This window comes from Chlamydotis macqueenii, chromosome 6 (genome assembly GCF_036417535.1).
Source record: "Chlamydotis macqueenii isolate bChlMac1 chromosome 6, bChlMac1.mat, whole genome shotgun sequence".
In the NCBI taxonomy this organism is placed as follows: Eukaryota; Metazoa; Chordata; class Aves; order Otidiformes; family Otididae; genus Chlamydotis; species Chlamydotis macqueenii.
In genome coordinates, this window is record NC_141561.1 from 11,744,677 (window position 1) to 11,756,864 (window position 12,188).

At 40.2% G+C, this 12,188-nt stretch overlaps 1 protein-coding gene across 1 annotated transcript in view; it reads left to right on the forward strand.

Moving 5' to 3' along the window:
• MYLK (myosin light chain kinase) overlaps window positions 1-12,188 on the forward strand; it is a 209,714-nt gene that overhangs the window by 138,790 nt on the left and 58,736 nt on the right. Inside the window, exons 17-18 of the mRNA XM_086750930.1 lie at window positions 8,131-8,247; window positions 11,886-11,972. Coding sequence (XP_086607056.1) covers window positions 8,131-8,247; window positions 11,886-11,972 — 204 coding nt within the window. The remainder of the gene's footprint in view (window positions 1-8,130; window positions 8,248-11,885; window positions 11,973-12,188) is intronic.

Here is a 12,188-nt window from a genome sequence, read left to right on the forward strand (position 1 = left end):
AATCCCAATCACTGAACAGGTAGCTTTGTCACGCCCGCAAGTGTCATGTCCTTCAGCAGCAGTGCCTTCGGCCAGCCTTGGAGCAGCATTTAACGGGCTCTGGAGATAATCCCCTAGAGTCATCCTTAGCTGAAAGGAGGTTGAGTCTGTGGGGAGGGAGAGGAATTCAGAGCAAGCAGACCAAGCTCACATTAATGGGCTTAGATCTTGCAAAGCCATTTTTTATTTCTTCAGTATGACCTTGCTCCTCTTATGCGCAGCAACAAAACCCACTATGGAAGTGGATAGACTGGGTCTATTCTTAGCTATTTCACTAACTGGTTTTGTGCTGCGCTGGTGTTTGGTGGTGATGACTGGTTCTCACATATGGGAAATTTTCCAGAGGTATCTCACAGAAAAATCATTTACTTGTTCTTAGTGAGCTTAGTGATACTAGAAAATCCTCTATCTGGAGTGAGACGTGTCTATCTGCTTCTTATTGTGCTACAAGCCCATATTAGTATGGGCCACTAGCTCACAAACTATTCAGTGTAAGTATCACATGAACCTGCAGAATGCTATGGATTTATCTTTATGAAATTAACCCTCTCTGTCATTTTCAGACAGCAAAAAGATATAGCAGTTTGCTCATCTCCTGGTGCCAAATTTATTCTAAAGATAAATCCGTAATCTGATTTCAGGAACATGCCCACCTCATAAAACAAGTGGCATATTTGTCCAGGAAGGGCAGACTTAAAAGTATACTTGTGTGGAGCAAGCTGATGGGATAGGCAAACCAACAAATCCCTTTATGTAGTCACTCACTGAAAGTAACTTTCCTTGGTATGTTTGTCCTGGCTGATAGTAAGGCCCTTTACCTGTTAGAAACAACTCTATTCACACATCTCTGCATTTGAAGAGGCTAACGCTACGTGGCCTGTCCAAGGCAGTTAGTGTACAAGAGAAGAGGGATATTAACCCACTTCTGTACCATTGGAAAAGTCCAAATTCAAACAACAGGATTGGAATAATGACTGATTGGTAAGGTCTTTGGCAAAGGAAAAATTAAATCCTGCTCAAAAAAAGACCTTAATCTTCAGGCATATTTATGCAGTATTTGTTCTGTATTCTAGTACTTAATGTAGGGCTTGCAACGTATTCTGTTATTCTAGGGTTAAGTTTACAGGAGTAAACAGAAGTCAGAATCTGGGCAGCATCATACTGAATGTCACAGTCACAACATGTAAGATCAATCTAATTCCTTCCATTTTACATTTCAACTATTAATACTGTTTTGTTTCCCTTTGAAAGCATGAACATCAGTGCTTATTTCTCCACTTCTTTTAATAATTCCCCAAATAATACCAGCTGATTGACATGAGTGATTTGTTGCTTAAAAGTGCCATTTTTATGGCAAAGTGGGCTCTAACACCGTTTTTCTTTTATAACATGTCTGACCTGGTAAGAGTTTATTAATGGATTGATTTTGGGTTTTTTTCTTCTTTTAAACACTTGTCAGAGTGTGGTTATCTGCATTGCTGGGATAGATATTAGTGTGCTTTTTGCCTGTGAAATCTCAAAATAAATGGTAACTATAACAAACAAACCAGGGTACTCAGAGCATTATGTATTTATATGGGCAGGTTAGATGGTGTATGGTTAAGAGGCAGTTGATTTTAATATGACAGAGTTCTTTTTTTGAAGTTACAGGGGGCTTTTTGTTTGGAAAAAAAAAAAAGTTTTTAAGAAGGCTCTAGCAAACATTACAGTGGAGTTAGACATATAAGGACTGAGTACAAGCTTCCTCACATGGGGAACTCTTCAGAGCAGGAACCATTTTGATTTACATTTGTATAGTACTTGGCACACCAGTGCCCTGTGCTAATGTTTTGCTATACAACTCATTCTTGGATAGAAAATCCAGATAGAAAAATTTTGCATGGTTACAAAAGTTTTTCTAGAAGACGACAGTGAAAGGGGTTGGGAAGCTGGCATCCTTACTAAATCGGAGAACTGAGGTGTGAATATAAGTCAAAACTGTCAAACTTGCCATTTTTCAAATCAGCTTGCTCTGCTTTTTTTTTGGCTAGATTTAGTACCATGTGACTATATAGACAGAAGAGGAACTGCTTAATACAGGCTCAGGTAGCGGTGATGGTGTAGCTTAGGAAATGCCCTGAGTTGGTATTGCTCTGTGTAAGTCAGCATTTTTTAATTCCTAAGTGTCTTGGCAGCATAAAGAGTTGGTAATCTTGTTAGCAATAATGCCTTAACAACTTTCTTGTGACTTAACGTAACTCCTAAATCTTCCTATCAGTTGTGCAAGTCCGTATCTGTCAGTCTAACTAGGATCTGTCATGACTTTTTTTATTTTTTAATTATCTTTGAGCATGACTTTGGAGTACAAGTAACACAACTCTATGCACTGCTGAAAGTAGATGGATTCTGCAGCTTAAAAAAAAAAGCTTCTTCAGAAAGCTTAAGGCCAAGGAGATTGTCTGATCATCAGTTCTGACACAACTCCATCTTCATCACGTGCCACAGAATTTCCCTTCATACTGACATTTTAATCTGAATCTTCCTTCTTCCTGAAATGCATGTAGTGTAGGTTTAAATATACCAATAGAGAGACATTTTCTATAATCACTGGTAATTTATTGCAATGTCTAATTATTCTTATAAGTGTTTTGGTTTTAAATCAAGAGACAAAGCAATATCTTATTTCTAATTTGAATTTATCTGGTCTCTTCTTCCATACACTTGTTTCCTTTCTCTGCTAAGCTAAAGACCCTATTTGTACTTGATAGAATGGCTTTGACTCTGTAATCAAGAAACCTCTCTGTTTGTCTGTCTTCAAACCTTGACAAGTCAAGCTCTTACTAATTTTCTCTCCATAATGCACTTTATCCAGCCCATGGAGGCTTTTTAATACATCCTCTTCAGTGCTGTTTGTTAGTTTATTATCCTTTTCAAGGCCAGGTTGGACGGGGCTCTGAGCAACCTGATCTGGTTGGAGATGTCCCTGCTCCTTGCAGGGGGATTGGGCTAGATGACCTTTGAAGGTCCCTTCCAACCCAAACCATTCTATGATTCTATGTAGAAAATAGGCAGCAGAACTGTTTGTCAGTATCAGCATCAGTGAGACGGAGGTCACCTTCCTATTGTGGTGCTTACTTGAGGTCATTGGTCCTCTTTCTACCTCACAACAGTGGAGGTCTGTATTAAACATTTAAATCTTCTGAAAATAGAACATCCCTTGCTGTCCATGGATGCTTGTCATTTCACTGTCTTAAGCCCTATTTTCTTTGAGTGAATAGGACTCCACTTAACAAGTAAAAGATATTGTTTATGAGGACTGCTCTGTTTTCTCTCTCTTTCTGTCTTTTCCCTTTCGAACATTCTTTCTATCATCTGTAAGTTTATCAACATTAATTTATGGATACTTCTACATCACAGATTAAAATATTGAATAACTTTGGTCCTAGTCTGATCACAGAGGAACTCCACCAGAAACGTACCAAGTGACGATTTCCTATTGTCAGCTTCTTCATGAGATCTTTATTTTGGCAGCTGTAACTCCTCCTAACATGAATGTCATTGATATAGTAATATAGCATTAAATACAAGCAGAATAATGTGAGATAAGACAAATATTTTAGTAAAGACTAAGAAAATTACCTTTACACAGATATATTTGCCAGCTAAATGTGTAATCTCATGAATAATGAAAGTAGGTTTCTTACATTGTTTTCCTTAAAACTCTATCAATTAGCAATAATTAAATTTGACAATTTTTCTTTTCCTAAACCAATGTGAGTTTTTTCACTACTTTGGCTGTTGCCATTGTAACTAGTAAATATTTTCCAGGTCAACCCACTTGCCATTTTTAAACATGACTGTGACACTAGCACTTATCTTTCCCAGACAATTTGAGATTTACTAGAAATTTAACACCAATGGGCCAACAAGTCCCTTAACAAATATGTTATGGCTCCTAGGCACAATTTTTCATGGCCTGGTATTTATTATTTCCTAAATACTCCATAGTACTTCTTTATCCCATGGGATACAAATGAGAACGACATAAACTTCAGTCCGCATCACTGATAGCAGTCAGGAGGTTGGCCAGCTTGATGCCAGTGTGGAGAATTAGACTCAGGAACTGGTTTTTTTGTTGGTTTGTGTATTTTTTTAATATCTGAAGTTGACTTTCTGTGGGATTTCATGGAAAGAATGCAGAAGCCTAGAGATATTTTAACCTGGCTTGCACTATTTTTGAGTAAGTCAGAAAATCCTTTAATAGTTTAAAATGCAAGGGAAAGGCTTTGTGTATCTAAACCAGAGCCTCCAGTAAACTGTCACCTTCTCTGGCTGTTTAGGTCTTTTCTAGAACTGCACCAGTTCCTATGTTTAAGTGGAAGATCCCAGTATCCATGCTTATTTCAATCCTGCCCTTTGTGACACAGTTTTAAAGACTCTGTGGGCTGGTTCCTTGAAAAAAAAAAGTAAAGGGATGGGGGGAAAAATGGATAGCAAATTCTTTTAGTTGACTGGGATTTGTGAAGTGCCAGCATTCAGAATACCAACTGGAGTAACCAGTCTGGGCTTTCTTGCATTTATGAGAAAATAAGCTTGTTTTAGGTCATGAAGGGTTTTTGCAGAGGAAATACCAAATACTTCACTGAAAGACAATTGGACTTCTAGCCCCGGGAACTGACTGTAGCTCTAGATCACAGAACATAGGCCTGTTGGGGAGTTTCCTGCCCTTATAACATCTCATCAAGTTTTGCCTGTTTGGTTTTTTTTTTTCCCTGGTTTTCTAAGAAATTTAAGTTTCTACAGTTATGTGCTCCTTCAACCTCACTTTACACTGCTGACCCAGCCTGGCTAATACTTTTTTGAACCATTGACTAGTTTCATGCTAAGCCCTAGCTGTCCACAATTTCATGCAAACTAGTGACTAAATAAAGGAGAATGACCCAAATTATCACATTTCCCCTTCACTCCTCCACTGAGGGCAGAATACCACCACTGCATCTGGTGGTAGCAACAAGCCTAGCAATCTACATGTACTTTGTATGTGCTGCTCCACTGTAGTTGCTGGAGAGTATGAAGAACTGGAGGGAAATAGGATACAGATTATTGCTGCAGGGGGACAAAAGTCAGAAGAAAAAGGATGCAACTATTGGAAAAACAGATTTCCTTCATCCTCCTTCTCACAGAAGGACTTGGGAGTGCTGGTGGATGTAAAGATCAACGTGAGCCGACAATGCGCGCTTGCAGCCCAGAAAGCCAACCGCATCCTGGGCTGCATCAAAAGCAGCATGGCCAGCGGGTCAAGGGAGGTAATTCTGCCCCTCCACTCTGCTCTCATGAGACCCCACCTACAGTGCTGGATCCTGCCCTGAAGCCCCCAACATCAGAAGGACGTGGACCAGTTTGAGAGAGTCCAGAGGAGGTCCATGAAGATGATCAGAGGGCTGGAGCACCTCTCTTATGAGGACAGGCTGAGAGAGTTGGGACTGTTCAGCCCGGAGAAGAGAGGGCTCTGGGGACACCTTATAGCAGCCTTCCAGTACTCTGCAGTAGGGCCTGTTGTGACAGGACTAAGTGTAATGGTTGTAATATGGAGAGAGGTAGAATCAGATTAGATATTAGGAAGAAATTTTTTTCACACTGAGGATGGTGGAACACTGGCACAGGTTGCCCAGAGAGGTGGTGGAAGCCCCATCCCCGGAAACATCCAAGGCCAGGTTGGACGGGGCTCTGAGCAACCTGATCTGGTTGGAGACGTCCCTGCTTCTTGCAGGGGGGTTGGACTGGATGGCCTTTAAAGATCTTTTCCAACCCTAACTGTTCTATGGTTCTGTGATTTTACATGCTGCATTAGGAAGTGTTTCCCATAAGGTGTTAACTTCTATAGCTGCAGTATGCTGTATGGACAACACTGCAGCAGTATGAGTGGTGAGGAATGACCCTATGTCATGTCTTCAGTGAGCTGATCAGCATGCAGGTGAGGAAGGGCTTTTAAGCAGGTAGAAAACTCCAGCAAAAACTAAAGTAATGCTGCTTTGTTCTGTTCCCTTAATGATCCAGTTATCCTTACAAGCCAGACTCCTTCCCTCCAGTAAGATGGCCAGAGATCTCCTTCATATGTATGTGTTCCATAGTTTATGTTCTTTTGCAACAGCATCTTTAAGTTCTAATGTGTGATCTTTTCTAATTATGTTATATGGATTTGCACAAATTCTTAGACTGGAAGTTATCTTTGGCTTGCTCTCCAGTTGTCTTTTTAAACAGCAGACATGTGAATTTATATTTGCTAGCTGCCTGCAAGAATACTTTTCTAGTGTCCCTCCTCCATTTGGAATGGAACTGCAGCTCGTGACATTTTTGGCTCAGCCTGACTCATGGAGATGAGCTGCCTCAGGGAAGGCATGTGGCTTTTCTTCTCTCCCTGTGGTGGGCTGAGCACAGCACATGTGAGTGAGGGGTCAGTTCTCTTCTGAGATAGTTTTCACATTGTTTCTCAGGGGGGAAATTGTCATTATTTAGAGCTTCTTGAATTTCTGGAGGATGAGGAGGTGGGGAAAAATTAATTTTCTTCTAATCTTTGTGTGTGTCTGGCAAACCAAATTTGTTGGGAACCATTTGAATGTTTTTTATAAGATTCTCTTGAATAATAACATCCAGTTTTACAATGAGGAAAAATCTGAACGCCAAAAGCATAATTGCCGTGTCAGAACTGAAGCCTAGTCTCCAAGGGGAGCCAGTAAACTCTCAAAGTTCTTCTGATAGAGGGCTGTTCTTTTCAAGGACTGGTGTCGCCTGTGCCATCTCCCACATCAGAAGGGATGTATTTGATGGGGAGCCTGGGATCAGGCACTCTGGAAGGCGGAAGGCAGCCTCCAGTTAACGTGGAGAGAAAGGTGGGAAATAGCAAGAGATGCTGGGAAATTTCCTTACTTCTCAGGACACAGGGGAAATGTTTAAAAAAGATCATCTATCCAATCTTGCCATTAATTAGGAGAGACTGTAGAAAAGGTAAATGGAGGAAGTGGGGAAGCTATTGCTGCGGCTGAAATAAGTGGAGGGTGGAGGCGTTGTGGCCAAGCTAACAGCAACGGGTGGAAGTGCACAATGTCTCAGGCTGTGTTTAGGTGACAGGCCAGGCTTTCCAGTAAGGAAGGAGAAAGTGAGCACACACTTCACCCTCACTTAATGAGGAATATTTAGAAGGGCTAAGTCTGAAATGTTTTCACTGGGATTCTCCCCAAGGAGCAAACTACTTCGTTATTCCAAGCAGTGCAAGTGAGCGTGAGGGGTTAGGTAAACCATAGTTCTCCTCCTCGTCCCCCAGCTACTGGGAACAGCTTCTGGTTTAGTTCACAGAGTTTTATTTTTTAAGAGGAAATGTATTTCCCTTGGGTCATACCAAACTTCCCTTGGTAACTACAGAACTTATGTCGCATCCTGTTTCTGCAAATCCAATGAAGTCACATTTTGCTTTTTTGTTTGAAAATATATGGATTTGTTACAGTGACAAATTTGATTGCCACTGATATATTGGACTTTCTAACAGATCTTTTACACTATCAGGCAATTGTTCTCTGAGCAATTAAAGCAAAAACAAAATGGCTCTGTGTCATTTTTAAACTTGGGCACTAAGCTGAAGTTCTGCTTTCAGACATGGATGCTTATGGGAGTACTAGAGAGAAATCAAAATATTGCAGATGGTCATTTGACAGAAGGCCTCTTATTTGCAGTCCAACATTACTAGCAATTTTGGAAAAAGATCATCAGAGTGAGGACTTATCCCTGCCATAAGACAAAGAATAGCAGCAGAGATTCTGCTCTGGATCTTCTCTGCTCTCATTTATTAACCATTTTAGAGCTGCAAGGACAGCTTTAAGTATCCTAGGGAACAGCAATAAGACTCAATTTATCTATCAATGTGTTTTTCTTTTATTTAACTTTAATAAGGTTCCAATTTTGATGCCGAATTTTTAAGGACAAAATATCTTTTTCTAGCACTGAAGATCACCTGTAGTAAAGGATTGGATCATTTGATGCATTCTGTTCTTTAATAGCACTGAGGTTTCTGTGAACTGCAACATAACATCCATTTGATCTCTCCTTCCTTTCCATTAGGGACACTGTGTTCACTTACCATTGAGAAGGCTGTGCCTGAAGATGGGGGCGAATACAAATGCATAGCTGAGAATGCAGCAGGAAAAGCTGAATGTGCTTGCAAAGTGCTGGTAGAAGGTAAGTACTTTGCTGGATATGAGAAAAACCTTCCTTAGAACTTTCTCTTTCTGCTCTTATTTCCCAATATCTGCCTTTATGAACCACATACACAAAAAATAACTCTGCCCACTTCCCTCCTGCACTTTTCGGCCAATACATAATTCAATGTCTACCATAAAAGAGCATGAGCAGAGATAGTACTGAGCCAAGGGCTCTGGCTGCTTTGTGGAATAATCTACGTTGTCCTGCTGCCCACTGAATTTCTGCAAGGATTTTAGAGCAGTAAGTTGAGCCCATGAAGATTTGCTTCTGAGCTATATGCATTCTTTAAGAGCTCATAAGAATTTGGTGTGTGAGCCTGTGTACAAGTCTGCCTCAGGACTATGTATGGCACATTTCTCAGTCTAGAACTTTTCAATTCTTTACATTCAATGAAATCTGATCATTTGTTTTTTGTGTTTTTTTTCTAGTGGAAGTGAGTAAAACTAAACAAATTAGCAGCTCAACCACCTTTGTATGCCATAGTCTTAGAACATGGACAATTTGCTGACTGAGGTACCCATTTTCAGCCTCAGTCATGCTGATGACACTGTACTCTTGCCAAATAGTCTTGGCCTTGGGTGAACATTTTGTCATGAGGTTGTGTGCACAGACTTTCAAAACTGCCATGGACTTTAAGTAACCAAATGTACCTCCTATCAGCTCACCTTCTGGTGAGCTCATCTTTGAGTACTCTGATACTTTCCATTGTGACTAAAAATAACACAAAACTAAGCAACAAGCCAAATAACATAGATCTTGGGTACTAAGCTTCACAGATGTATTGCAGTATTGCAGATGTGAGCAGCAGGTCTAGAAAATAAAACTATTATTTGTTTTCCTAATGTAGCATGACACAAGGTAAGAACATAATTCTGTAACTCCATCAGTAAGGGTTAGTCTTCATGTAGGTGGAAAAGAAATTAATTCTACTTACAATTACAATTAATTATATTGGTTACTGTAATGGCAGCTTCCATATTACTATGGTCACAATATAGCCTGGCTTAGATATTTGATAAACTATTGTTTATATTTCTGTAATTTAAAGTAATGCATTTTACCAGCACTGAAGTTCAAAGAAAACTGTCAAGAAGAGGCTTTAAGCAAAATCTAGTACCCTGTAATACCTTAACTATCATAGATGCAGAGGGTTAAAGGATCAGATATCAGAGCTGCCCTAACATCTTTGAAATGTCTCGTTTCACCTATGTGTTTTTTTCCTTTGACTTTGTCTTCTGATCTCCTTCAAGTAGTTGCTTTTCTTCCTGAAGCCTCCCTTTAACATATTTCGCTCTTCCAGTTTCCTGCTGTGCAATGCATGTTCTAAGAGGCTGGAGACAGACTTTGGCTTGCAAAGTCTTGACCATGGGAGGCTGTCAGCTCATGACATATTCATTGCATGATGACGTGAATGGTGTTACATCAGCTGTCTGTCTCACCCTGGTAGTGGCACCTGTGGTGTCAGGAGCTTTCGGACACCAGAATGAGCACATTCCTTACCTTGATACTGGCTGCCTCGTCTGTCTTTTCCATTCCCTACTGGCATGCGGCTTTGTATGGTTGAGAAAGGTCTTTGAGGAATGGCACTACAGCAAACTCCAGCTATTTAGGAAAGATGCCGTTTGATATCCCATGTCTGTTACTGGCAGAGGGGATGACTTATTTTTGAATTAGAATTGTGATCTGAAACAAAAATTAAAATTAATCCCTTCTACTCAGTCTGTTGTCAGCATCCAAGATGCTGATTTTTAGACTCAACAAGTAGCCATAAATAGCATTATACTACTTTTGTCCCCATGGACTCAAATCAAATTGGAGGAGTATTTTCGTTCAGTTGTCAAATTAGCTCAGAGACAAATCTGTAGAATCTGAGTGTCTGAACTTAGATCTAGCACAGCCTTCTGCTTTGAATTGTTTGCTGGGAGAGTCTGTCTTCCCCTGTTAACTTTTTAGGAAACTTAGAGACACCAACTTTTGTGCTCTGGCACCTAGAAGTAGGTGACTGAAATAGGTGGTTCCATAACATTTATGTTATCTTTTCTCTGGTAACTGGATTTCAAACAGCTATCTCATGCACAAATCCTCTGAAAGCTGAGTATTTGAAAGCTATAAATTGATACAGCTATTGCTGAGATCATAATCCAGATTTGGGATCTTTCTTCCAAAGAGAAATGTCAGGATCAAACAATCTCACATGTGGAGCTTGTTAGGATTTGCATTATATGACACGCTCAGTGTGGGATAGCCTTGCTGAAAAAAGGTTGCACCTTCTAGTTATATGTGTCTTTGTCACATGCGATGCGCATGGAAGAGAGCTTGTATTGACTCTCAGCTGTCGGTGGAGCCTGCAGTGCTGAGTAATTGCTGGATATGAGCTGTGCAATCTTGAGCGTAATGAATTCTATCAAACTTGACTCCTGTGATGTCCATTTTGCCATTTTCTTTAGGAGTGAACCAATGTGTAATAATATCTTCTTGGAAAGGTTTAAACATACAGAGGAAATGCTACTTTTCAAAATGTGTTCATCTATATAGACAATATAGACAATGGAATAGAAGAATGACATGGCAAGAGATTGTTTCGGATGAAATGATGCTTCAAATATGCCTTTGTTTCTCTCTTCCATGCACTGCCTAAAGCAGCTTTGTGCACATTGTACTTTGTTCTGCTCAGTTAAAATAGAACTATCAGCTTAGATGGTGCCTCTTGTCTCATTGCTTTCTCAGGTTCTCAGTGCAGATGCTTTCGTAGAGGGCTTCTCCCTCTCTGCTCTTTTCCTTTTAGAATGTGACATTCTCCAGCAAGTCTGTGCAGAAAATCTTTCTTAAAAACCAAAAGGACAACAATATGCTTAAATTTTGGACAAAGATCCAAAACAAACTGGTGTTAATAAGTGTCATGGTTTAACTCCAGCCTGCAACTAAGTGCCACAAAGACATTTGCTTACCATCCCCCTTCCCAAGTGGGATCAGGGAGAGAATCGTAAGGAAAGGAAAACTTATGGGTTGAGATAAAGACACTTTACTAGGACAGCAAAGGAAATAATAATAATAATAACATACATTAAAAATTATAGTAATAATAAACTATAGTGATAGTAGAATATACAAAACAACTAATGCACAATTTCTCACCGCCCAATGACCAGATGACCCATACAGCCTGTCCTGAGCAGTGATCACAGAATAGAACCAAGAGCAATCTCGGAACGATCCTGAGCAGCGATCTCAGAACCACAATTTCCCAAGTGAGAGAGAGAGCTGCCACTGGCCCAGAGAGCTCCCACTTACATACCAACCATGGTGTCTATGGTATGGAATACTTCCTTTGGCCAGTTTGGGTTAGCTGTGCTGGCTATACCCTTCCCAGCTTCTTGCACCTGCACATTAGCAAAACCTGGGCAGCTGGAAAAAGTCCTTGATCTCCTAGCAACAACTAATAACATCAGTGTGTTATCAACGTTCTTCATATACCAAATCCCATACTAAATCCAAAACACAGTAGCTACTGAGAAGAAAATTAGTTCCATCCCAGCTGAAACAGGACAATAGGCAGCTTTTTCATTATTGATTTTAAAATAGTATTTGTATTTTATTATTTGTTTTGATTGCAGATGCCACATCCACAAAAACCTCAAAGCCTGCTGAGAAGAAGACCAAGAAGCCTAAGACCACACTGCCCCCTGTGCTGCCAACAGAGAGTAAGTGACAGTGATTTTGATTGCTTCTTTTTCAGTGGAAAAAAAAAAAAAAGAGGGCTTTGGGAATCTGTGGTCATTCCCTTCTGTGGGCAGGCGTAGTTATCAGAAGCTTGTGCTGTTCCTTTAACCCTCGCACATAAGTTGTATGAAATGAGTTTTTGCCTTGTCGGTATTAGAAGTAAGTGCCAAAACTGTGAGTTCAGACCTAGCCCACTC